This window comes from Entelurus aequoreus, linkage group LG09, assembly GCF_033978785.1.
Source record: "Entelurus aequoreus isolate RoL-2023_Sb linkage group LG09, RoL_Eaeq_v1.1, whole genome shotgun sequence".
Lineage (NCBI taxonomy): Eukaryota > Metazoa > Chordata > Actinopteri > Syngnathiformes > Syngnathidae > Entelurus > Entelurus aequoreus.
In genome coordinates, this window is record NC_084739.1 from 4,851,274 (window position 1) to 4,878,565 (window position 27,292).

Below are 27,292 nucleotides of genomic sequence, written 5' to 3' on the forward strand. Positions count from 1 at the left end.
TGTAAACTATTATTATAGTAATTATTACTTATATTTCATTGTTTATGTTGAACTTATATTATTTTTAATGATATATTGTAGCAAAAATTACTACTGATTTTAGTAATATTAGCATAAATAAATACAAAAATACAAATGTTACCATTATCGTAGTTATTTTAATAATTACCTGTTTATATTCACTATTATTATCATGATCAGAATTATATACATGAAGTTGCATGCAGACAAGAAGACGTAATACGTGACGTAATATGAATTATACTAAAAGTAAAGTTGCACAGAAACTCTTGTTATGCACTCATACTGGAGGCACATTGTTATGATAAAATAAATGGATCTGTCATCCAAACATAACAAACCTGTTTTCTCTTCCAGCTGTCTAAAAGGTTTGCTGACACTCTCCAACTGCCTGGCTAAGTCCGCCTTGAGGTAGTCCTCAGTCACCATCGCTGTGAGCTCTGCATGAATGCCCTCAGCCTGCTTCAGCTTCTTCCTCTCATCTCTCAGCTGAACCGAGATATTATGGACGTCCTCCAGACGCTTCTTCACCGCATCGGGCTGGGTGCTGCAGGCCTGATGGTTGCCAAGCTGACCTTCAAGCTGAGTAACGGTCTGGCTGAGAGTGCTAAGCAGGTCTTGGAACTCTCCCGTCTTCTCCACAGCCTGGTCGATGAGGTCATCGCGCCGGTCCAGCAGTCCCATAAGACCTTGCCACTTCTCAGTGACGGCAGTGAGCTGCTCCCTCACCTGCTTACTGTTCGAGGGGTCATGGTTACCCGACGAGTTTAGGATGGCAGAAGCAGCTTCGTTGAGTTGATCGTACTGAGGCTTTCGGCTTTTGAACTCATTCTGGAGGATCTGCACGAAGGGTAGAGCAAATATGATCATTGCATCCCAGAACAAGAGCACAGAGTGCAGACCTGTGACAAGGCTTTTCGTAAAAATGTAATCTAATATACCAAAATGTTTTGTCTGATTACAAGAACATTTAAAATGTATATGAATATGAATACATACACTACCGTTCAAAAGTTTGGGGTCACCCAAACAATTTTGTGGAATAGCCTTCATTTCTAAGAACAAGAATAGACTGTCGAGTTTCAGATGAAAGTTCTCTTTTTCTGGTCATTTTGAGCGTTTAATTGACCCCACAAATGTGATGCTCCAGAAACTCAATCTGCTCAAAGGAAGGTCAGTTTTGTAGCTTCTGTAACGAGCTAAACTGTTTTCAGATGTGTGAACATGATTGCACAAGGGTTTTCTAATCATCAATTAGCCTTCTGAGCCAATGAGCAAACACATTGTACCATTAGAACACTGGAGTGATAATTGCTGGAAATGGGCCTCTATACACCTATGTAGATATTGCACCAAAAACCAGACATTTGCAGCTAGAATAGTCATTTACCACATTAGCAATGTATAGAGTGTATTTCTTTAAAGTTAAGACTAGTTTAAAGTTATCTCATTGAAAAGTACAGTGCTTTTTCTTCAAAAATAAGGACATATCAATGTGACCCCAAACTTTTGAACGGTAGTGTAATGAACCTTTGAGCAAGGCCTTTGTAAGTACTTGACGTACAACGCATGCATCACTATACAGTAAGGTATGCATTAAAGCAATGATGAATACATGTAACTAAAGCATACTATACAGGTAGTTTTACTAAAAAATAATCAGAACTACAGTATTGTATATATTTATTTTTGGGGGGGGAGTACATTGACGGAGAGAATATATGGAATTGTTTATTTGCTCAGACATGCTTTATAACTTATATTAAAGAACATAACGTGGTTACATTTTACAGCATACATTATAAATATGTTTAGTTAAAAGCTATTAAATTCACTTTAAAAATAATCAAATAAGATTAATATTACAGGAGTAAAAGTGTTTTATTTATTTACTGAAGTGGTATTTTTGTACAACATAGCTATTCAATCAATTATTGTTTATTTTTATTATGTATATTTTTGATATGCTGAGTTTTTTTTTTTCTTGAGAATTTTTTTTTTTAGAATAATTAAATAAATTAAAGAGTTTATGTCAAATAAACGTTACATTTTTGTGGTCTTTGTTTATCTTTTTTGTGAACAATAAAATAATACTGAATATTTTTTGTGGATGTGGATTGATGTGCGGATTGTAGGGCTGGATGATTATGGTAAAAAAAATTACGTTGTTTTTTTTTAATTGATATTATAATTTAATAATTATTTACACAATTATTTATTAACACAAGTATTTATTGTACCACCAAAACTCAACTTTAAATATAAAAAAAAAAATAACATAATACATATAATAGTAACTAATAAACCACAACAAGTGAAATAATAATAGTAATAACAATACATTTAAATAACAATATCCATCCATCCGTACCGCTTGTCCCTCTAAAATAGCAATATAAAAAACGAATCCGGCCCGCCTGCGTCCACAACCTCCCAAGTTTAAAAAAATTCTGTCCTGTCCAGCTGCTCAGGCGAATCATAAGTTGATGTAGATATAGCCCATATTTGCAAAAAAATTGGGACCCCTGATATGAACAAACTAAAAAAAACAGTGAAGAAGCTAAATGATACAACAATGTCTACCTGGACTTGTTGCTTCTGCATTTTAAGCATGTTAAGGTCAATGGAGAGGGGCCCAAGGACACTCATCATCAGCTCCTTCTCCGACAGCCACTGGCCAAGCTGCAGCTGAGTGGTTTGGAGGATGTCCAGATTCTTGTTGGACTGCTCCAGGTGCTGCTTCCTCTCCACCACTGAGCCGCTGATGTCTTCCCAAGCAGCATCTACACAGTAGAGTAGAATCACGTTTATATTTAGCCTGCATGAGTCAGCATCGTTGCATAAAGTGTGTAAATCTCACACTGGGCAGCACTTGGCTGTGTAAATGTGTGAATTTAATTTGTGTCCTGCAGAAAGCAGGTGATGTGACATTTGGTGACACCCTGGACGGATACTCAAAGTCAAGTGATGTGTGACATTATGCAAAGGACAATATACCGTACATGATTGGGATTTCATAAATATATATGTCAGTGCATGCATACCTATGTCTGCTAACATCTGCTTCCATTTGGCTGCCTCTTGGGAGTTTGGTTGAGTTTCAATCAAGTGGAGGAGTTTCTCTCTCAGCTTGTGAAGCTGATCTTTTTTCTGCTTCATGTCGTCTTCAAACACCTAAGCAAATGGGACAAATATTTCAGAATATTAAACATACTGTACATAGTACAGAATATGTACTGCTAATTGTGGCTCATGAAGTGAGTTAGACAATAATATTTCAGCATACTACATTTGAATTTGCACAATTACTGTGAGACCCGTTTATGTCGACACCCCTCTGACTGGCTGACTGAAGTCGACATAAGCGGTTGTCCACATAAGCGGTTGTCGGTGTAACTAAAATTGAAACCGAACATTTGCAGAGTCGTAAGTAGAGTGGACCACTGTTAATAAATTAGGGCTGTTCAAAATAACGAATTAACTCATGTGATTAATCATAAAAATATCATAGCATTAATCATGTAAATACGCAGATTAATCGCGGATGGTTACTTCAGAGGTGGAACAGGTTGCTTTAGTGATGAGGTCAGTGTAAAGATGAGTGAGGAGTCTCTGACTATTGCACTCGCTGGCAAATTTCGGGACTTTAGATACAACCGTTTTTAGCAAATAAATAATGTGCATCAAGTAAAACATTTTAAAAAATTATTCTTGGATGACATTCTGACATAAGAATTGCATTAGTGTCCAAATATTAGGGTCTTTTTTAAGCTAATTTAAATTATGCAAGCGAGTAATGACCTGTGATTAATCATGATTAATCAGATTTTTAAAAAATGTATCCTTCGATAGCACTAAAATAAATGTAATCGAATAAAAATGTTAAACCTGACATTGTTTGCCTAAATTTTAACATATTTTTTCATGAGATATTTCATACTCTTCTAATTTTGTTTTATGTCTTGACTGCAGTGATAATAAATATTTCTTCCAGTGGCTAAAAATCGGAAGAAAAAAAACTGTGGTAAAATGATCCATGTAAATACTGCGATGCTTTTATTTTGAAGCTATGAACAGGAAGTCATTGTGTGCACATTATAATGCTGTGTAACAAGACTGTAGTTGCCGTTGCTCTTTTCGTTTCACGCTGCTTATCAATAATGAGGAAGTTGACAATAGTACAAAACATGTTGACATAAACGGACCCTTTTTTAATTGAAATTACCCCTTTCGGCCCAGAAATGTCGACATAAGTGGAACCAACTTAAGTGGGTTCCCCTCTATTCCATGTGTATGTTTCTACCATGAGTGGAGCCCGCGTACCACCAGGGGTACTTGCACTGCAGTTTGAGAATCTGGTCTGGACTATTTTAAATTAAATGCCCTTAGCTCATTTACTGCAACCTGTGCCTCTCGAGCCGCATGCGGCGGCCTAGTGGCTCCCTGGAGCCTTTTTAAAAAAGGATTGAAAATGGAGAAAAAATTGGGGGGAAATAGTTTTTTTCGGTTTTAGTATGTTTTTTGTTTGTGGACAAACATGACACAAACCTTCCCAATTGTTAGAAAGCCCACTGTTTAATATGTTTAATATGAGTTTGGTGAACATCGTTTTGTCCTACTAATTTCGGCGGTTCATGAACTCACCATCGTGTGGACTGTGACGCAACAGTTTGTTTACATGTAAAATCTAACACTCCTTCTTTGTCTCATTTTGTCCACCAAACGTTTTATGCTGTGTGTGAATGCACAAAGGTGCGCTTTGTTGATGTTATTGACTTTTTGGAGTGCTAATCAGGCATATTTGGTCATTGCATGACTACAAGCTAATCCATGCTAACATGCTATTTAGGCTAGCTGTATGTACATATTGCATCATTATGCCTCATTTGTAGGTATATTTGAGCTCATTTAATTTTCTTTGCTTTTATCCTCTTTGTATATCATTTATATTTGCATTATCTGTATGTAATATTGGCTGCATTTCTGATAGTTGTTTGTGTGCCATGTTGTTCCAGACCACAGCAAACATTACCTGGCTTGCCATAGATTGTAATACATCTATTAAAAGAAGACAGCCTGCCATTTCCTTTAACTTGGACACACACATCTGTACCTTTGGCCATTAAAAGCCAGTCATTTCCAGGAGTTATCTCACCGTCTGAGTAGCCTCTGATTTACTAATGGTTTCTAAAGTTGTAAAAATGTGTAGAATAAATATTACATTTCAACATTTCTGTCAACAAAGATTTGCTTCAGCCTGCGACACTTAGTCATTTTGATAGTAGGCTATTATAGCTAATATAGACACTTATATCATGTGTTGCCTTCATTATAACACTTATATACGGCTTTTCATTTTTTGGCGTCTCCAGACAGATTAGTTTTTTGTATTTTTGGTCCAATATGGCTCTTTCAACATTTTGGGTTGCCGACCCCCGGTATAGACAAACATCTTAGCACCTTCTGCTGCTCAAGCTGAGTTTTAACAGCGTCTTTCTCCGTGGCTCCATTTTTCCAAGATGCTGTGGTCTTCTTCATGTCCTCCAGCCACGTCATCATGTTGTCCGTCTCCTTTTTGGCGTCCTTCAGCTCGCGCACAGCTCCACTCAGCTCGGCCGCTTGACTCTTCAGAGCGTCACCCAGACTGGAGTAGCCCTCGTTGACGAAGGACATGTTTTGCTGAATTGTCATCAGCTCTGAGGATCATAATTAAAGGATCTGTGAGTACCGCTACATTTTGGGACTTATGCAGTGTGTAAAAATGTACTAATTATACCCTGTATGTATGTAGATTAACTCTTAAATCCAGTTACAGTAGATTTCATAATTGTTTTAGATCAGTGATTCTTGAAGTGTGGTACGTGTATCACTAGTGGTATGCTGGCTCTATCTAGTGGTACACTAAAGAATCACTTGATTAAAGTACAGTGTTTTATTTTCCTGTAATCAAACACAATGCTATTGTTCAAACTGTGTGTAATGTATCAGTCGCCAAAACTATTGAATATACTTAAATATGTTGAATTGTTGAAAGACCTACTCAGTGGCCTTGTGGTTAGAGTGTCCGCCCTGAGACTGGAAGGTCGTGAGTTCAAACCCCGTCCGAGTCATACGTAAGACTATAAAAAATGGGACCCATTGCCTCCCTGCTTGGCACTCAGCATTAAGGGTTGGAATTGGGGGTTAAATCACCAAAATTATTCCCGAGCGTGGCCACCGCTGCTGCTCACTGCTCCCCTCACCTCCCAGGGGGTGAACATCGGGATGGGTCAAATGCAGAGGATAATTTCACCACACCTAGTGTGTGTGGGACAATTATTGGGACTTTAACTTTATTTTAATAAAAGCTATGCTTTGTTTTAATGAATATTTAGGCCTACCATACTGTATTATATTTAATGTTTATCATGGTGTTTGGAGCGCCCAAGTTACGTGAGGTGGTACTACTTGGGGAAAAAAGTTTGAGAAGCACTGTTTTAGACATTCCATGGCCCTTTTTGTATGTTAAATAGCTTTGATGTTTACCTGAAACACCTAGAACTCAATATGGCAACTGCATTCTTTATCTCTTTAGTTCTCTGTTTTACGCACATGCAGGCATACAATCATATAATACATACAATCTACTTGCTATAAGTTTGGGGTTATGCAAAGGTTCATGCATAGAACAACACATCAGGGCTGGACAAGGTACAAGGTTGCTTCCGGTTTTCAAAATCAACATTTGCATTTCTTTGCTTCAGTATAGGGCTGGGCGATATATCAAATTTGTAAGACATATATATTGATATATTTTATACAAGATATGAATTAAGAAAATATCGTAATATCGATATAATTTATTTCATGTTAAAATGACGAAACACCGCTTATTTGTTGTGTTCCTTATTCTCCCCCGCTTCCCACTCGCTACTAAACCCCTCCCCTTCCTCCTTTCAAGACTGCTTGCACGTATAAGAACATCCATGATTGGTTGGTTGTTTACCATGATGAGTCATGATTGGTTGAGATTAGGGCAAAACATTAGGGACAGGCCAATCAGAGGCAAGATAGGGCGGGTCATGGAACCAGGAAGGGAAATCACAACAGACATCCCAAAGGATGACGAGAGAGTCGTAGAAAAGACAGAAGGAATATTCAAGCGGGCGATTAATATATATATAAAAAAACTAGTGGAAGATGGCAAAGGGATTCTCTTCTTTTGTTTTTTTTATTAACGAGGTAGATGACGTCCAGGAAACCCACAATGCGTCTACTTGGCCACATTTGGACGAATGAATGCGTCTGGATAAAACCTTAACTTTGAGTTGTTTACCATGTAAGCCCAAATCAAAACTGTTCTTGAGTTGCCAAGCCATATTTCACATGAGAAATGCTGCCATAAATGTATGCCAAACTGAGGAAGATCATAGCTGCACAATTAAGTAAAGTCACTTACTTGGCGCTGACCAGAACTGTACATGTGTGACACTCCATTACATCGTCAACTGGGAATTAAAAAGTGCCTGCCTGCAAATGTATTTTTTTATCTGACTTTGATACATTTTTTATTATTTGCACAGCTATGTTATTTATTTTACGTAGAAATAATATTTTTCTATTTTATTTATGTTATGTAATTCTGTGCTATGTAAACAGTTTATTTTCTGTGCTGTTAATACCCATCTTGACTAACTGGGTTAAAAAAAGTGCCACTGACTGTTTATAGTACAGTTGACATTCACTTCAATTTCAGTGAATCTCGCTCAAAAATGAAAATCTTTATATGTATACTTTCACAGGAAAATATTTTGAGATATATATCGAATGTCGAGTTGAAGTAAAAATATATCGATATATACTTTTTCGTCCATATCGCCCAGCCCTACTTCAGTAATCAAGATATATTGGCTAATTGTATGTATTTCTGGCGAAGCCTCAATACATTGTCCAGTGCTACAATACATCCAAACCCAGTAAAGTCAGTATTTAACCAAACAGACTTGATTACCTTTATTGGTTAAGTACGAATGGCTCGCTGGACCACCACCATTAGTAAGGGCTACTAACACAGAGACATGAAGACAAAGCTTGAGAAAAGAACACCATTCCCAGTAAGACTAACGAACATGCACACTAACACTGACATTCAGTATGCTGATGTTTACCTGACTTATTAGGTATCTTTGCTTTGGCAGGGGATGTGAGGATAGCGATGTGGCTGCATAGTGATGATCCCCTGTTGTTCAAGTCCTGCACAGCAGGACCTTTAGACATCCATTCTTCTAGTAATCCCTTTGAAAGGTTTATCAGTCAAAATGTGTACTGTTAGATCAATGGCAGCTGGTCGTTAAAGAGAGATAAAATATTGATTTTGACGCCTCCATCTGTCATTGTTTACGGTCGTGATGATGACAATTTGGAGAGGATAGCTAGGAGTGATGTGAAATTGCATGATTTGATGTATTCGGGGACTCACAGTGACTATCTGGAGATCCTTCTCCAGACTTTTAGCACTGCAACTTGTCTGGGCCACAGGCACCTTCTCGTTAGTCTCCTCCAGCCACTTGCTGAGAGCACTGGCTGCCGTCCTGAACTCGCCCAGAAGGTCTTTACAGGACAATACCTCCCCCTCCCTGCAAGATAGTCATACAATATCAATTAGTGCCTTTTTGCTGCTTTTTTATAAACACAGATGTCCATCCCATCCCATCCATTTTCTATCACTTGTCCCTATCGGGTTCGCAGGGGTACTAGTAAAAATAAAAATAAAAAGTCACTGTATTTCATCACATAGTTACTTGGGCTGTTTTTTTTACTTACCTGAGAATCTATAATTTACCTATAATTTTAAATGTTTGTAAAAAAATATCACATTTATAGATCTTCTTCCCTTTTTATTTATTATTTTTCAACAAAACAAATCATACTTCATTAAAATAATACATAGTATATTGCAATTTAGATACACAATCAGTGAACATTAAACTTTTGATTCCTTTCAATCAACTTGTTTTCCAGTCACTGAAATACATTGATTAAAGATTAAAGATTAAAGTACCAATGATTGTCACACACACACTAGATGTGGTGAAATTTGTCCTCTGCATTTGACCCATCCCCTTGGGGAGCAGTGGGCAGCAGCGGCGCCGCGCCCGGGAATCATTTTGGTGATTTAACCCCCAACTCCAACCCTTGATGCTGAGTGCCAAGCAGGGAGGTAATGGTTAGTTTTTGTTGTTTTTTTAATTTCTATTTATATAATCAGCATACTAATGTTAGCAATGTTCAAATCCAGGCTGAAAACATTTTTATTTAACTACGCATATGGCAACTGAAAGTATTTTACTTACACCTTTTGATTACAATTGAATTATGATTTTTTTTATGACGATTTTTTTAATTTTTTTATTCTATTTGCCTATTTATAATTGTATGCATCTGAAAAGCCCTTTGAATTGTCTTGTGTACGAATTGCGCTTTATAAATTAACTTGCCTTGCCTTTCCTTACTCATATAAAATATATTTCTGAAACAATGTCAAAATACATTTTTAATTATTTATATTATAAATTAGGGCTGTGAATCTTTGGGCACCACACGATTCGATTCAATTCGATTCTTGGGGGTAATAATTCAATTCAGAATCGATTCTCGATTCAAAATTATTCTCGATTCAAATTCTATTGCTCTTTTTTTTTTATAATATTGGATGCCAGTTCTATGATTAACTACATAAAATAGCTCTGATCAATTTCTATATTAAAGAAACCAGTTTTTGTTTATTAAAATGCTTCCCAAACGTTTAATAAAGTCAAATACAAATAAGGCAACATCTACACCAACATTATGATTTGCCTGAGTGGCTGGACAGGACAGATTGAAAAAATATATATATGTATATAAGAAAATTAATAATAATAAATGAAAAAATAAAACATTTAAATATTTTTGTATTATTATTATTTGTTAATTTGTTATATATCAATTTTGGATTGTTTTTAATTGATTAAGAATTGATAAAAGTAATTTTTTTTTTTATACCCCCATTATAAATGTAATATATGTTATATTATTAACACTATTCTAATATACTTTTATTCATTTTTTTTAAATGTGTTTCCATCTTTCTGAGTGTTTCGTTCAACTACCATATAGTGATAAAGGCGGTTTAGATTAGGTAACAAAAAGGGTTCATTACCTATTTTCATGGTCCAGTGTTTAGTCTTCAGTAGATTTTTGTCTTAAACGTTCCATAATAAAGTCATGCAGCCCCTTTATTTTAAAATTCACTGTAATATCAGCTTTACAGATGCCATGTCTGCTCGGTGGACTTGGTCCGCCTGAGTGAGCACTGGCAACTATTGAGGAAATACGGCCATTTGGATGAAACTCCACTTACTTTTCTTTGACGGTGTCTTTGAAGGTGCTGAAGATGTTTGACAGATCGTCCATCTTGCTCTGGATCTGCGCTCTGTTACCGTCTGTGCTTATTTCACACAGCTCCCTGGCTATAGTCTGCAACTTCTCCAAATCACTGGAATGTTCAGCCATCTCAGCTTTTGTTTTCTGAATAAAATGACATATGTTGTTGTTAGCGTCGGCTATACTGTAGCAACTACAGTGCACTGTAAATAAAAAGTGCTCCGCTGACCTGTGTTAGTTCGGAGAGTTCTTCGAAGGTCTTCCCTGGCCCGTCCGTTTCATGCAGATCTTGGGTACGTTTCACGACAAACTGTTGGACTTTATCTGCAACGCTCTCGAATTCCTCCACTTTGTCTTTCAACTGGTCCAGATGCGAAACTTTCTGCTTGTGCTTGTCGCAGGCATCTGAGAAGCGTTGCGAGAGAGCGTCCATCTTAGACTGCAGGAGGACCGCAGCGGAGGGGTCGGCAGTTTCTACGAACTTCTTCACTTTGGATTTCATGGCTGAGATGCTGCTCTGGCGACTTGCTATGTCCTGCTCTATGGCCTGGAAATATACAGAATACGGTCAGTTATGATAGCCTAATCTGGCAAAAATGGACAGTAACACTGGAAAAAAATAATACACTGTGGGCCTGATCGACTAAAGGTTTGCGTGTAATAAAACACGTGCAAACTTGATAGCTCACGCAGATCTAAGTTTGTGCACAAAGGATTGCGTCTCTGATATGAGCAAAACACAAAAAGCGCAATCCATTTAGTGTTTCTGTCTGCATGAATATGTAGAATATATGTTGATTATCCTGGGAGGAGGAGATGCAAATATAATCATTTAGCGCTCACAATGAGATTTATCAAGCCTGCAACTGTTTTGCCGCCACCATATATCGCTGTTCATTTGTTTCGGACATGGCCGCGATATATGAATTTCTGCAAAGTATAAGTCAAATATATTTTAATAACCACAGCATAAAAAAACTGTTTACAACCTTCTAAAAAAAATGTGTAACATTATGAGGGCTCTCTGGATATTAAATTACACCCTTTAGTCACGTGTACACTTATTTAGTCTGATATAGTAATGCTGCTGAGCTGAGCCAATCAGTGGCCACGATATAGATTGGTTTGGTCTATAGTAGTCAATAATACTGTAGTATTGATATTTTTAGTTTATTTAGCCAAGTTATACATCAAAATGCTTAATTTAGCACAAAAAATTATAAAATATGTTTAAAAATAAAAATAAAAAAATATTTTTTATATGAATATATATATATATATATATATATATATATATATATATATATATATATATATATATATATATATATATATATATATATATATATATATATATATATATATATATATATTCATTTAAAAATTATGCAATGTCGGGAGCCTGCAATATTTGAAGCGTGATTTGTCGAGGGATGACTGTATATTTAAACTTGTGCACTAACTGGCACAGTTAAGCACAAATGGCTGTGCCACATTCAGAAAGAGGCGATCGCTGCAATTACATACAACGAAGAGAGAGAATATTCCGTGCTCTCGTCGACATTCGACATATTTGTGACAGAAATATAAATATTAGACATGTCATCTATCCAGAAATTCCATCTTTGAGCTGATGAATGACTGATAAGGGCTGATTTAGAGAAAGCAAACACCAAAACGATGGTGTCTGCTGGCGTTTTTTAATGGAATTAGTTTTTTCATATGGAAGATATATCATTTATACATCTGATAGGTATACTCTTCATACTCTTAAATAAAAACACTGCTTGCGACATGCCATTTCTTGCTTCTGGATCATTCTACTACGTTTTTGACACAACATCAGCCTTTAACAGAGCGAACCTTTAATGTACTAAAAATAGATTCTGTTGTGTAGTTTGCACTTCTAATAGTCCAGAAAAGGTGGTACAGATTATAGTTGTGTGCTGCATGTTCACAACATAAAAAAACACCACAGGTTGGAGCTTGATGTTGCAGGTGCAGTAAATGAGTGTGTCCATGGTGACAACTGGTAGTACATGCAAAAAGTACATTTAAATACGGGAGTCTGCACAACTTTTGCACTTTTAATCCATTGCACACACAGTCTTAGTAGATCACCCGCAACACTCTCACTAATGGTACATGCAATTTATAGTTTGGATCTTAGTAGAACAGGCCCTGTATATCCTCAAATCACACAACTGCAGAAAGTTTCAGCTGGTAACTAACAAGAGGCCTTTAATTGAGGAAAAAACTGTATTTACCAGAATGTCAGACATTATTTTTCTCCTTTTGAAAAAGTCTCAAAAAGGGAAAATGTTTTTTCACTTATTTTGATATAATAAATAGTATAAATATATATTATAAACATATTTAATTTTCCGGACTACAGAGCACACCAGCATATAAGCTAGCTCTCCAATCAGCTAAACAGACTGGTGAATTTACTGAGGAATTTGTTCAACTGAAACAATACAAAAATAATGCCATTGTAAATTGTTAATAGTAACGCAAACGTATTAGCATTTTAGCTAGTGCTAACGACGCAGGTTTGATTACATTACGATAGCATGTACAAATATGCATGAAAACACTACTATCAAACATGTGACAGTTTACTGACTATAACTTAATTTTGTTATATTGTAAAACTTTCAAACGTTGCTTGGAGTAAGGAATGAAGAAACCATATGGGTAGAAATTAGGGATGTCCGATAATGGCTTTTTGCCGATATCCGATATTCCGATATTGTCCAACTCTTTAATTACCGATACCGATATCAACCGATACCGATATCAACCGATATATGCAGTCGTGGAATTAACACATTATTATGCCTAATTTGGACAACCAGGTATGGTGAAGATAAGGTACTTTTTAAAAAAATTAGTAAAATAAGATAAATAAATTAAAAACATTTTCTTGAATAAAAAAGAAAGTACAACAATATAAAAACAGTTACATAGAAACTAGTAATGAATGACAATTAGTAAAATTAACTGTTAAAGGTTAGTACTATTAGTGGACCAGCAGCACGCACAATCATGTGTGCTTACGGACTGTATCCCTTGCAGACTGTATTGATATATATTGATATATAATGTAGGAACCAGAATATTAATAACAGAAAGAAACAACCCTTTTGTGTGAATGAGTGTAAATGGGGGAGGGAGGTTTTTTGCGTTGGTGCACTAATTGTAAGTGTATCTTGTGTTTTTTATGTTGATTTAATAAAAAATAAAAAAAATAAACGATACCGATAATAAAAAAAACGATACCGATAATTTCCGATATTACATTTTAACGCATATATCGGCCGATAATATCGGCAGGCCGATATTATCGGACATCTCTAGTAGAAATGCTTTTGAAGACTAGTAGACGGAACAGCACTTATACATCCGGTTCAAGGCAAAAAACAGAAGGAAATACTGTAGACTTTCGACTCGCAGCACCTGCAGTGAGCGAACTCTTCCAAAAGATGGCACCATAAGCACAAACAATAACACACCTTTTCAGTCTCTGTGTCAGTGTTAATACTGTGTAAGTTTGCTGTATACAAAACATTAAAGTGGTTAGCGAGGAAAAACCATGGATTAGCCACACCTTTGTATGAGCCGCAGGGTTCAAAGCTTAGGAAAAAAACTAGGGGCTTATGGTTCGGAAAATACAGTATATACATTTTTGTCGTAAAAAGTGTCGGCTTATATCCAGTGTTGACTTATATTAAGGTCAATGCAGTAATATAGCAATAATCATACATACTGTTTCTTTGCTGAGCATGTCTTTGATAGATGCAGAGTCCAGTGGAATTTGTCCATTCTCTTCCACACTGGCCTCAACTCCCTTCATCCACCCCATCATCTCATCCAGTCCATCCTGGACACTCATGGAGCGAGTCAAAGTGATCTGCAGTTTCTCATTGCGATCACTCACGGACTTGGACAGGTTGTCGTAACGCTCTACAATGTCATCTACAAGGTAGACAAAACAAACCCAGTTACGTTTGAAAGTTCAGTTATTTGAATTGCAAAGCTTATTAATAAGCAGCTGTTGTCACATTTGAATGCTCACCTACTGTCTCCTGGATCTCATCTAAGTTGCGCAGCAGGTTCCCTTCAGATGTGACCAAGGACTCAGCTGTTTTGCGTAGCGTGTCAATAGCAGTTTGATGCCCGCTCATTTCCCCTTGCAAAGCCTGTGGATAACGACCGAGACCAGGTCAGTGACCCAGCGTGACAGCAGAATCAAAACTATCATTCATTGCGAGTGTAATTTACCAGATTGAACACAGAGTCATCCATCTAAAATGTACTTTTTAACGGTTTCAGTGTAAGAAAACCTGAAAAATCCTCCTCTCTTATTAGCATGATATTGTCTCTGACCCACCTCTAACTACATGACATTATTGAAAATCAGGCTTTGCTACACATCTTAAAATAACGCTTGGAACTCTGCATACTATCCGTCAGTCATGTTTTATTAATTCTCTATTGTGGACGCCTCAAAGGTGGCATTTTTTTCCAAATCTTCTGTATAATGCCATGTTTTGATATTGTCAATAGTGCTGTGTGGGCGTGTGTCTGTGCGTGTGTCTGTGCGTGTGTGTGTGTGTGTGTGTGTGTGTGTGTGTGTTCTTTTTTTCCTGGTTTAAAGCACTTTGTGATTCAAGATTCAACTTGCCTGTCCTTGGAAAGTGCTATACAAATAAAGTTTGATTGATTGATTGATTGACTTATTCAAAATTGTTGAAAAATACAGTACAGTATAGTGAGACCTTATGATTCATTCAAAACAAAAGTATTCTAAAAAAAAATATTAGATGAGATTATCACTATCATTAAGGAGTCTAGTGGTTTTGAAAACTACTTTTTTTCTTTTGTTGGCCCTGACTCAGGTTCTTATCTTTATTTATGCTTCGATTTGAGTGAAATATTTAACAAACTGCAGCCAATATCTTTGTCAGCAAGAGTCATCTTAAAATAGCTATAACGTCATATTAAGAGGAAGTAAATTACTGTATATGGTATGCTTTGTACAGTAAGTCATCCACGGCAAGCTCAAGCTCCCTCTGACTTTTTAACCTCACTTAATGAACACATTCTGGCATTTTTACATGACTGCTACACATAATTTAGATGGCACAAAAACAACAACAATTCAGCCAACTAAAGTACATCTGGTGTGTCTTGCCTTGGTGTCCTCCAGCTGTTTCTGCAGCATTTGCGGCTCTGCTGCGATGGCTTCTGACTGCTGCTTCCTGGCCTCCTCCTCGGAGCTCCCGAGCCACTTCACGAGGGCCGTGCTGGAGTCGTCATACCGCTTGTACTTGTCAACAACATCTTTGAGGTTGTTGCCGAGCTGATTGCACTGGAATGAGCAAAGAAGGGGCAAAAAGGTGTCACATTTATTATATATATCCTCATGTCAAACATCATGCAAATGCATGAGGTGGCTGTCTATAAAGTTGTAGAATTTGGTGATGAATAAAATTAGGATTTAGTAGATGCTGCCACCATGCGGTAAAATGATGTCATTGCACACTTGATTTTTTTTTTTTTTTTTTTTTTTTTAGCAGAATACCTGCAAGTGTAGAGTCTTGTATCGACTGGCTGCAGAGTCCAGCTTATCCTTGACAGCAGAACAGGTTCCTGAAGTGTCCACTTGCATCTGGCCGTTTTTAGACATTGGGTCAGATACCCCACAGGCTTTGGCCACATCCAGTACCTTCTGGCCCGAAATGGTAATAAAACGAAGGTCCCCCTTGTGAGAGATGACATCCTCAGAGAAGCTCTTCTGTCGGAGGAGTTTATCGTTGAGGATGTTTAGTGAGCACTCAGAGGCGCTCAGTTGCTCCATCTCGCCCTCAGCCTGCGCTAACCAGTCCTCAAACTCCTCGGAATCGTCCTGAAATTTCTTCAGTTCCTCCTGGACGCTCTGCATCTGCTTCATCTGCTGCTCAGCCTGGGTCAGGGAGGCGTCATAGCGACCCTTAAGTTCCAGGATGTTCTTCTGCAGTTTTTCCTTCTCATTTGGAGACAAAACATTGGCTTGCTTATCCAAGAGGGCCTGGGCCGACTGGGTGGCCACGATTAAATCCTGCTGCTGGGACAGAATCTCCTGATGGCGAGCCTGCATGAACAATAAAGACTTGAAGACCGTGATACTGTGTATCGTATTATATAACATAATAATTACATAAGAAATACATCATTAAAGGTGACTTACAATGATTTTTGTTAGGGATGTCCGATAATATCAGCAGTCCGATATTATCGGCCGATAAATGCTTTAAAATGTAATATCGGAAATTATCGGTATCGGTTTCAAAATTATCGGTATCGGTTTCAAAAATTACAATTTATGACTTTTTAAAATGCCGCTGTGTACACGGACGTAGGGTGAAGTACAGAGCGCCAATAAACCTTAAAGGCACTTCCTTTTTGTGCAGGCCCAGTCACATAATATCTACGGTTTTACACACACAAGTGAATGCAAGGCATACTTGATCAACAGCCATACAGGTCACACTGAGGGTAGCCGTATAAACAACTTTAACACTGTTACAAATATGCGCCACACTGTGAACCCACACCAAACAAGAATGACAAACACATTTCGGGAGAACATCCGCACTGTAACACAACATACACACAACAGAACAAATACCCAGAACCCCTTGCAGCACTAACTCTTCCGGGACGATGCAATATATACCACCCACCCCCCTCCCAACTCTGCCCACCTCAACCTCCTCATGCTCTCTCAGGGAGAGCATGTCCCAAATTCCAAGCTGCTGTTTTGAGGCATGTTAAAAAAAATAATGCACTTTGTGACTTCAATAATAAATATGGCGGTGCCATGTTGGCATTTTTTTCCATAACTTGAGATTATTTATTTTGGAAAACCTTGTTACATTGTTTAATGCATCCAGCGGGGCATCCCAACAAAATTAGGCATAATAATGTGTTAATTCCACGACTGTATATATCAGTAACGGTAGATATCGGAATCTGTAATTAAGAGTTGGACAATATCGGAATATCGATATCGGCAAAAAAGCCATTATCAGACATCTCTAATTTTTGTCTTTTCTGACTTGTGTTAAACAATGCCAAAGTGTCAAATGATGGGGGTTATGAAGTCTTGTTACATCGTGACATCAGAGCAAAGAGGATATACTCATTTGGACATTAAAGGGGCTGTTTGCAAGAATTACACAGATACCTAGAGGGCGCCAACTTTCCAATGTATTTTACACAGTATATCTCGCCTTCTCACAGCTTCTTCTACGTAACGACGTAATTATGTACGTACATAAGGTAGCTTTAGGTGTTGTTAGCTAATAATAGCAATTTGGATAGCTAGCGTTAGCTGTCATTGAATGTACAAAACCAGAGAAGTAGGCACGTGTAAATTGTAAATAAAAAACAGAATACAATGATTTGCATATCCTTTTCAACTTATATTCAGTTGAATAGACTGCAAAGACAAGATACTTAACGTTCGAACGGGTAAACGTTGCTATTTTTTGCAAATATTAGCTCATTTGGAATTTGAAGCCTGCAACATGTTTCAAAAAAGCTGGCACAAGTGGCAAAAAAAGACTGAGAAAGTTGAGGAATGCTCATCAAACACTTATTTGGAACATTCCACAGTTGAACGGGCTAATTGGGAACAGGTGGGTGCCATGATTAGGTATAAAAGCAGCTTCCATGAAATGCTCAGTCATTCACAAACAAGGATGGGGTGAGAGTCACCACTTTGTGAACAAATGTGTGAGCAGATTGTCGAACAGTTTAAGAACAACACATCTCAACAAGCTACTGCAAGGAATTTAGGGATTTCACCATCTACCGTCCGTAATAATTCTGGCCTCTTAAAGACAAATATTGTACTTTTGAGAGAACATTCTTTAGAAATGTTCTTTTATCATACCTCTATTTTGGAGAATGCATTACATTTGGTATTTTAACAATTACATAAAAAAGAAACAATTAAAATGATATACTACCACAATTACTGATGTGATCCAATATCAAAGATCAGGATGCAAATTGTCAGGAATTGGGAATGGGACGTAGGGATTAACGCGACAATATTGCAATTTCCAGGAATCAATGCAACTAAACTGATATATTTTTGCATTAGTGTATAGTAGGAAACGTAAATGAAAATGAAAAAATGCATACATTCTGCAACAAACAGATTTTTAATTCAAATCTGCAGTAAATCCTCTCAAGGGACGTGAATGTACTTAAGAGTAGCAGCACTAAATATTGACACAGTGGACACAGTTTGGAAATATTCACAGTGAGATGTAGTCACTTGTGCCATTTTCAGTTGATAGTAAATCTATACAGCTTTGCAAGCTGTAATAAATTCAATGTTTTATTGTGCCTTGAGAAGATATACGGTGATGAAAATGTTTGCTGCAAATGCGAGTAATGTACTTTTGTTAAGCAGTAAACCAAACATACCTTCAATCTTTCATACTGTTTGTCAACATCCATGCTGGCATCCTTCTTCCCGTCAAAATCACTTTCACTGCGTTGCAGACTATTTCCATTGGCATCATCCCTCTCTCCTTTCCGTAACTTCTCGGATGTCTCTTCTGGCAGGTTTCCGTTCTCTTTGCTTATAGAGTCAGTCTGATCAATAGCTCTCCTCTCATTTTCATTGCCGATGTTGGACATCCACTCCAGTAGACCTTCTATTTTGTTTTTGCTTTCCTCAAGTCGCTCAACAGCTGCAGCCTGACCAGACAAATGGCAAATAAAATGTGCATATATGTTGATAAAAAAATGGCTTGCATTTTACTAGCGGTGAGAATAGAGCTGCTGCTGACCTTTTCACTCTCCTGTTTTATGGCTGTGGTGACAACCTTCTCTAAGTCCTTCCTGGATTCCTCTGCTCGCTGGTGGATCAGCTTGGCCTTGCTTTCAGCTTCATCCAACTTGGTTTCAATCGAAGCGATTTGATCCGTCGTCAGGTTGGCCCGGTTTTCCTCCAGAAACCTTTTTGTGCCAGTGATGACCTCATTCAAAGCGCTGGCGTTTGTCAAAACGTCTTTTTGCAAAGCCTGCAGATCACATAAGAGGAACAGTCAAGACCCTGACTGATCATAAAAATAATGCATTTGCTGAGCGAGGGGGTCTCAAACTCACGACCCGAAGGGCCATATTTTGCAGACTTCAGCGCACCCTGGGCGGCTAATAGTTTTATATATTACGGAAATATTGAGTCCCACTATAAAGAACACTAAGACCTGATTTACAAAGATCCAAACACCATGCGCTAAACAGCGTGTGCAAACTATACAATCGTGTCCACTGTCAGTGGGCATGTTGCGTGTGATCTATTAAGTACAATTAATATGTACAATTGATAAGTGCAAAGGTGGTGCAGACTGCCTTAACTTAATGATGTTTTAGCATGTACTATGCGACTTTCACCATGGAGACACTCATTTACTCCACCTTCATACTCAGTGGTCTAGTGGTTAGAGTGTCCGCCCTGAGATTGGTAGGTTGTGAGTTCAAACCCCGGCCGAGTCATACCAAAGACTATAAAAATGGGACCCATTACCTCCTTGCTTGGCACTCAGCATCAAAGGTTGGAATTAGGGGTTAAATCACCAAAAAAAATGATTTCCGGGCGCTGCTCATTGTTCCCCTCACCTCCCAGGGGGTGATCAAGGGTGATGGGTCAAATGCAGAGAATAATTTCGCCACACCTCGTGTGTGTGTGACAATCATTGGTACTTTAACTTTAACTTCATGTTCTCATGCTGCTACCCTGTGGTGTTTTGCTGTTTTATAACATACAGCAGACAACTATAATACGTGCCACTTATTCTGGGCATTTTAGAAGCGGTCCAGCAGTGCGACTTGCAGTCCTGCAGTTCGATATTTGTACGCTAAAAGTGTGCCCTGGGAGACGCCGGCACTTATTGTGAGCGTGCACTCGAATGTTTCAAAAGCAAGAAAATGCATGTTGCAAGAAGTTTAATTTCTCAGGTTTATGAAAAAAAATGAACGTCATAAAAAAAACACTAGCAGACACCAAAAAGCATCAACTTAATTCGTTTTAGTCAGTTCATTGAGTCATCCAGCAGCTATCAAATTTGAAATGATATTGCTGAATAGAATTCTATATTTGTAGACAAGCATACATCGGACGGGCCTGCTGGGCGATCGCCTCCTTTCTCACAGCTATTTAGACTTAGACTTAGACAAACTTTAATGATCCACAAGGGAAATTGTTCAAAACATAGAGCAGACATGCCACTTATTTTGGGCATTTTAGAAGCAGTCCAGCAGTGCGATTTTTGTACGCTAAAGGTGCGCCCTGGGAGACACCGGCACTAAGTGTGAGCGTGCACTTGAATGTTTCAAATGCAAGAAAATGCATGTTGCAAGGAGTTTAATTTCTCATATACACTACCGTTCAAAAGTTTGGGGTCACCCAAACAATTTTGTGGAATAGCCTTCATTTCTAAGAACAAGAATAGACTGTCGAGTTCCAGATGAAAGTTCTCTTTTTCTGGCCATTTTGAGCGTTTAATTGACCCCACAAATGTGATGCTCCAGAAACTCAATCTGCTCAAAGGAAGGTCAGCTTTGTAGCTTCTGTAACGAGCTAAACTGTTTTCAGATGTGTGAACATGATTGCACAAGGGTTTTCTAATCATCAATTAGCCTTCTGAGCCAATGAGCAAACACATTGTACCATTAGAACACTGGAGTGATAGTTGCTGGAAATGGGCCTCTATACACCTATGTAGATATTGCACCAAAAACCAAACATTTGCAGCTAGAATAGTCATTTACCACATTAGCAATGTATAGAGTGTATTTCTTTAAAGTTTAGACTAGTTTAAAGTTATCTTCATTGAAAAGTACAGTGCTTTTCCTTCAAAAATAAGGACATTTCAATGTGACCCCAAACTTTTGAACGGTAGTGTATATGAAAAAAGTTAACGTCATGAACACTTGCAGACACCAGAAAGCATCAACTTAATTTGTTTTAATCAGTTTCTTTAATCATCCAGCAGCTATCAAATTTTAAATTATATTGCTGAATAGAATATTTATTTTTGACATTCCATATTTGTAGACAAGCATACATCGGACGGGGCTGCAGGGCGATCGCCTCCTTTCTTACAGCTATTTAGACTTAGACTTAGACAAACTTTAATGATCCACAAGGGAAATTGTTCAAAACATAAAGCAGACAACTATAACACGTGCCACTTTTTTTGGGCATTTTAGAAGCAGTCCAGCAGTGCGATTTGCAGTCCTGCAGTGTATTTTTTGTACGCTAAAGGTGCGCCCTGGAAGACACTGGCACTAATTGTGAGCATGCACATGTTGCAAGGAGTTTAATTTCTCATATATATGAAAAAAATGAACGTCATGAACACTAGCAGACACCAAAAAGCATCAACTTAATTTGTTTTAATCAGTTTTTTTAGTCATCCAGCAGCTATCAAATTTGAAATTATATTGCTGAATAGAATATTTGTTTTTGACATTCCATATTTGCATACGTAGGACGGGGCTGCAGGGCGATTGCCTCCTTTCTCACAGCTATTTCAGTGCAACTGCCAGTTTCGATGCACATATCAGACATGCTAAATAAAAATGCAAAACAGCTCCGCATAACAGTTTCAGTCTTGATAAATCCCACTGCGTGTGTTAAAAAACTAAATTAGCATTTTGTGGCGATCAGCATATACTGTATTCATGAAGACGGACACGCTAAATGGATCGTGCTCCTTATTCTGCCTAATTGAGACGCAATCCTCTGCGCACAAGCTTAGTAGATCAGTTTTGCATGCTCTATCAAGTTTGCACATGTTTTAATACACGCAAACCTTTTGTAGATCAGGCCCTTAATACAATAACAGTGCAGACACAAAAATGTCAGCACACTGGACAAAACAAAGAGCAAGCTGGAGTGCCTCTAACCATCTTCTGCGGAACTCAATAGAGTAATGACATACCATTTTTACATTCAATTTTAATGACTTAAGGCCTACTATAGCTCAAGGTCATTATAACTGCTAGTAGAAGTAGTTAACTAATTCAGCCACGTGGTTAAAACGTGATCCTGAAGTGAATACGGCCCAGCCTCACCCCGACTCTACTTCCAGCGGCCCTGAGGTAAATTGAGTTTGACACCCCTGCGCTAAGACATTCTTTGCACCTGATGCTCCTGCTGGTACTGCTGCAGGTCTGCGACACACTCTGCACTGTCAGCCTGCTGCTGATGACCAATCAGACGGTTCTCAGTCAAAGTGAGACCGTCACACACTTCCTCCAGCTTGTCTGCAATCTCTTGCTGCCTCGCCAAAAGGGACTGTGAACAAAAACCACGTCAGATATTTCGCTTACTACATTACATACCAGTGCTAACATGGCAGAAAACAGGCACAAATACATTTCCTTTGACACAACAAGAGTGAGAACATTTGGTATGCTGTAAACATGCGAGCCAGTCATTGTTTTTGGTGTTGAGAAAGTACACGAGGACATTATGCCGAGTGAGTTAATGCAATATGAAGGAAGTCCAGCAGTGCATTATTTCAACTGTTAATTGTTTATGGGGTCTCTGGACACCTGTAGAACACAGCACATAGGTTATAGTAACATAGTAAAGCATGCCATTAGGTACTGAAAGAAAGAAATGAAAATATCATATAGTGACATTTCACAATAAAATAGTCTGTCATGGACAGTGGCATAAAAAAAACAACGTAATGAGTAAGCCTCTTTTACCGACTTGCATTTTAGTACAAGATCCATGCCAAACTGCCAACATATGAATTGTGCGCAGCATATCCACAAGCAGACCTTCTCCTGCTCTTCCCTTTCCTTGGTGAGCAACAGGACATCTAAGGTGCACCTCAAGGCGACAAGTCTGTCCTTCTGGTCCCTATAGGCTCGCTGGGTGCTGCTGAGGAGCCTAAGGAGGCAGCGGCTCTGAGCCGGACTCAAGAAGAGAGCGTGCTCGGAAATAAAACTCTGGACATCAAATGTGACGTCGTCCAGTTTCAGCTTGGCCTCCTGGTGTAGACAACGTTCGGCTTCCTGCAGAAAGGACAGGCTTGTGATGGGTATTTTAATCATTTTAATAGTACTCAAAAACAGTATTTGCTTTAAATTTTGTTTGTAAAAATGTTGATCTAAATCTAATGCTATGAAACTATGACAAAATATGACTTCAGGGTCTGATAAATTATCCTAAATATTGTTCCACAGATATTTTCATGAAATGTCGGTGAAAACATGTTTGTCAAAATTAACAAGTTAACTCATGTGATTAATCACAAAAAAATATGCCATTAATCACGGTATCACACAATTTATTTTGAACACACATGGTTCTTTCTGTTGATGGCGGATGGTTACCTGAAAGGTGGCACGGGTTGTTATAATGTCAGTAATCAGGTCAATGCATGCTTCTTTGCAAAGATGATTGAGAAGACTCCGACTGGTGTGCTCCCTGGCAAATTTCACTTTAATATGAACCCCGACTGGACTTTAGATAAATCTGTTGCCACGTTTTGAGCAAATAAATGACATACATTCAAGTAAAACATTTTAAAAATTTAAATTACAATAAAATTACATTTGTGTCAAAATGTAGGCTAATTAAAATGTTGTGAGCAAGTAATTTACAGTGATTAATCATTAATAATCCAGATTCAACAGTGTGATTAATCTGATTTAAAAAATTAACCATTTGACAGCACTAGTTTTGATACATCTTTAAAACATCAATATAACATGATAATTATGATAATAATAATAACACAAAATATATATTAAATACTGTTTTATTATGTGTTTTTTAAAAACAATCAAATCATACAGTTGTCATAGTTTGACTTGTAAAATATTCTGTAAAGCATTTGGCAAGTTGTATTTCCATAAGAAGGTTAATCTAGATGTGATCTCAATTAAGTATTGAGTTTATATAATTTCAAATGTCATCATCAGATCAGAATTGTCATTGTTATCTGATATAGTAAAAGAAAAGAAAAATCATCAAAATATAAAATGTGTTATTATTCCAGTACATTAAATTATTATTATATTCTTCTAATTAAGACTTAAAACAAAGCATCAGAATGCTGTCAAAGATTATCTAATAAAATATGGCTGAGGTTATTAGTGTGTGTGTTTTCGTGATGGTAGTTGTTTAAAGGATGTTTTCATAAAAATATAGAATAAATAACTACATCATGCCTCTGATGGCTGCTGGTTAGCGCCTTGCATGGCAGCTCCCGCCATCAGTGTGTGAATGTGTGTGTGAATGGGTGAATGTGGAAATACTGTCAAAGCACTTTGAGTACCTTGAAAGGTAGAAAAGCGCTATACAAGTATAACCCATTTATCATTTATTTATCATTACCTACATGTTTACTTATCAGTCAAACTATGCTAAAAATTATATATATGTAAACTAAAATGTCATAAAAAGATTAGTTCAAATGTGATGTAAATTGAATGTTTGGCAAAAAATAAAAATAAAAAAATAGAGAAATTATTTTTTATTCAGATGGATACATTTCTCTCAAATCACGTTATCATCTAGTATTATTGTACAGTACCGTATACTGGGTGGCACATACGTATTTCCTTTTACTTATTAAGATCCAAAATGGTAGTAGTTAAATAATTTTTTTGCAGATGGTTTTGTGTGACTTTAAATACCTTGCTTTTCTGTATCCAACATTCCAGTTCTTCCACATCACATACATTGCAATCCACATCCCCCATGTCTAAATTTTTTTGGATGAGGTCTGCTAGACCTTCAAGATCAGCGAGATGTTTCTGGTATGTTGATCCCAAATGTGCCTAAAATCACAACACAACCACTAATGACACCTATGTCTGGTTATATTGTAAATAGTTAAATAAATAGTTTGAACTCCTACCTTTCTAGTTTCCATTGCTTGAAACAACGATTGACTCATTTCGCCATGCATTTGGGCAACGGCAGTGAACTCGTGCTCCAAATCCATGTAAATTGAAGCCAGATCCTGATAAATTTGTGTGGGAATGTTGACATCAGCAGCATGTAGGAGAAGTTTGGCTTTTTCCATGTCTGCTGTCAAAACACTAGATAGAATTGAAATTTGGGATCCTAGGGCCTGGATAAAAGCAAAAGAAACCACAACGTTAGAGACAGCGGCAGTACAGTGTATTGTCAGTACATGTTTAGAATTCACTTTGTAACCTGAAACTCCTCTATTTGAATCTGTAATTCCTCCACATTGCCACCACTTGGTTCCAGAGTTAAAATGTCTTTTTTGACATCATGTAAAACATCCGCATGATCTTGGAGTTTACCAACACACTCCAGGTAATCCTGGACGGAGGAGAGCTGTTGGAAAACAAAGGAGAATGAGATATTTCAAAAGCAATGAGCATAAAGGTGGAATGTTGTCTTCACTGAAAAAAATATGAATTACCGTAGTATTCACCTCCTCCATATTGCTGACAAAGGTTTGAGAAGGTAATTGTGTCAGCTCAGTCTCCTCTGAGCTCTCCTCCTTGATGCTTTCCAAGGCGTGGGTGTCACCCACAAGAGCACTTTGTAGGGTATCCATCACTTCCTGGAGCACAGTGATGTTGTGTCCTGAGGAGACACTCTGGAGTACCTGCAAAAGCTGTTGCTGGATAGTTGGAGCATCAGACTCCTCTTTATTTTTCCCAAGTAAAGCATCAGACTCCTTGTCATTGTTGCTGGTTGGACTACATGCATTTTCTTTTACAGGTAGAATGTAGTTTTCCTCACATGTTCCACTTGCTGTATCAGACCGTACTTCAACTCCTTCATCTGGAGCATCAGTCCTGTTTTCTTCTTTTATTAGAGCGGCATCAAACCCCTTAACTGTTAGAATTGGGGTAACAGACTTTGGGTTGTCAGACCCCTCTTCATATTTTCTGAATGAGGTATCAGACACCACCTCAAGTTTTCCAGATGAGGAATTTGAATCCTCTTCATTTTTTACAGGTAGGGAATAAAATGTATCCTTAACTGCTCTGCTTTGAGTATCAAACACCTTTTCGTTAATTTCAGTGGGGTCATCAGACTTCTCTTTGTCATCTCTAGAGCTACAGTCTTCCATACTGCTTCCATTAGGGCCATCAGACCACTCTTCATCTTTAAAAAATGGGGTATATGACTCGACCTTAACTTTACCAGGTAAGGCATTCAAGTTGTCTTCATCTTTCACAGGTTTAGAACAATACTTATCTTTATCTGTTCCACATGTAACACCAAAAACCTTGTCAACTCCTCCTGTCGGGCCATCACACTCATCGCCATCATTTCTAGTTTGAACGTCAGAGTCCCCTTCCTCTTTTGCAGTTTGGGTATCAGACTGATTTGCAACTTTTGCAGGTGGCACATCAATGTATTTTGCTTCTCCTCTAGTTGGGGCATCTTTCACAATTTTTCCAATCACGGTGTCAGATCCAAATGTAGCATAAGGTCCCTGTTCATCTTTTCTAGTTGATAATTCACACCCCTCTTCCTCCTTTATACGTTGATCATCTGAGTCTTTTTCATCTCTTCTAGTTGGGGGATTGGACTCTTTGGCAAGGTATCTAGACAGAGTATCAGACAGAGTATCAGACTTCGCCGTATCTTTTACAGGTACAAAATTATTTCCTTCTTTTCTAGTTGGGTCATTAGAACGCTCATCTTTCCGCAGTGAGGTATTAGACTCATTTTCAGGGCCTTTATCTTTGCCATGTAGGGCATTGAACTCTTCTTTGCTGGTTGAAGGGTTAAAGTCTATTTCATTGTTCCTAGTTGGGGTAACAGACTCCACTTTATCTTTTA

General features: G+C 37.8%; 1 protein-coding gene across 2 annotated transcripts in view; it reads right to left on the reverse strand.

Moving 5' to 3' along the window:
• LOC133657077 (dystonin-like) overlaps positions 1–27,292 on the reverse strand; it is a 220,070-nt gene that overhangs the window by 52,608 nt on the left and 140,170 nt on the right. For both annotated transcript variants that reach the window (XM_062057994.1, XM_062057995.1), the window contains exons 40-55: positions 22,640–22,792; positions 19,278–19,511; positions 18,910–19,185; positions 16,013–16,561; positions 15,623–15,799; positions 14,504–14,627; positions 14,195–14,403; positions 10,655–10,972; positions 10,403–10,569; positions 8,480–8,636; positions 8,169–8,295; positions 8,012–8,065; positions 5,482–5,717; positions 3,066–3,195; positions 2,605–2,804; positions 363–861 (exon numbers count right to left, since the gene is read on the reverse strand). In XM_062057994.1, the coding sequence (XP_061913978.1) occupies positions 363–861; positions 2,605–2,804; positions 3,066–3,195; positions 5,482–5,717; positions 8,012–8,065; positions 8,169–8,295; positions 8,480–8,636; positions 10,403–10,569; positions 10,655–10,972; positions 14,195–14,403; positions 14,504–14,627; positions 15,623–15,799; positions 16,013–16,561; positions 18,910–19,185; positions 19,278–19,511; positions 22,640–22,792 (3,610 nt within the window). The remainder of the gene's footprint in view (positions 1–362; positions 862–2,604; positions 2,805–3,065; positions 3,196–5,481; positions 5,718–8,011; positions 8,066–8,168; positions 8,296–8,479; positions 8,637–10,402; positions 10,570–10,654; positions 10,973–14,194; positions 14,404–14,503; positions 14,628–15,622; positions 15,800–16,012; positions 16,562–18,909; positions 19,186–19,277; positions 19,512–22,639; positions 22,793–27,292) is intronic.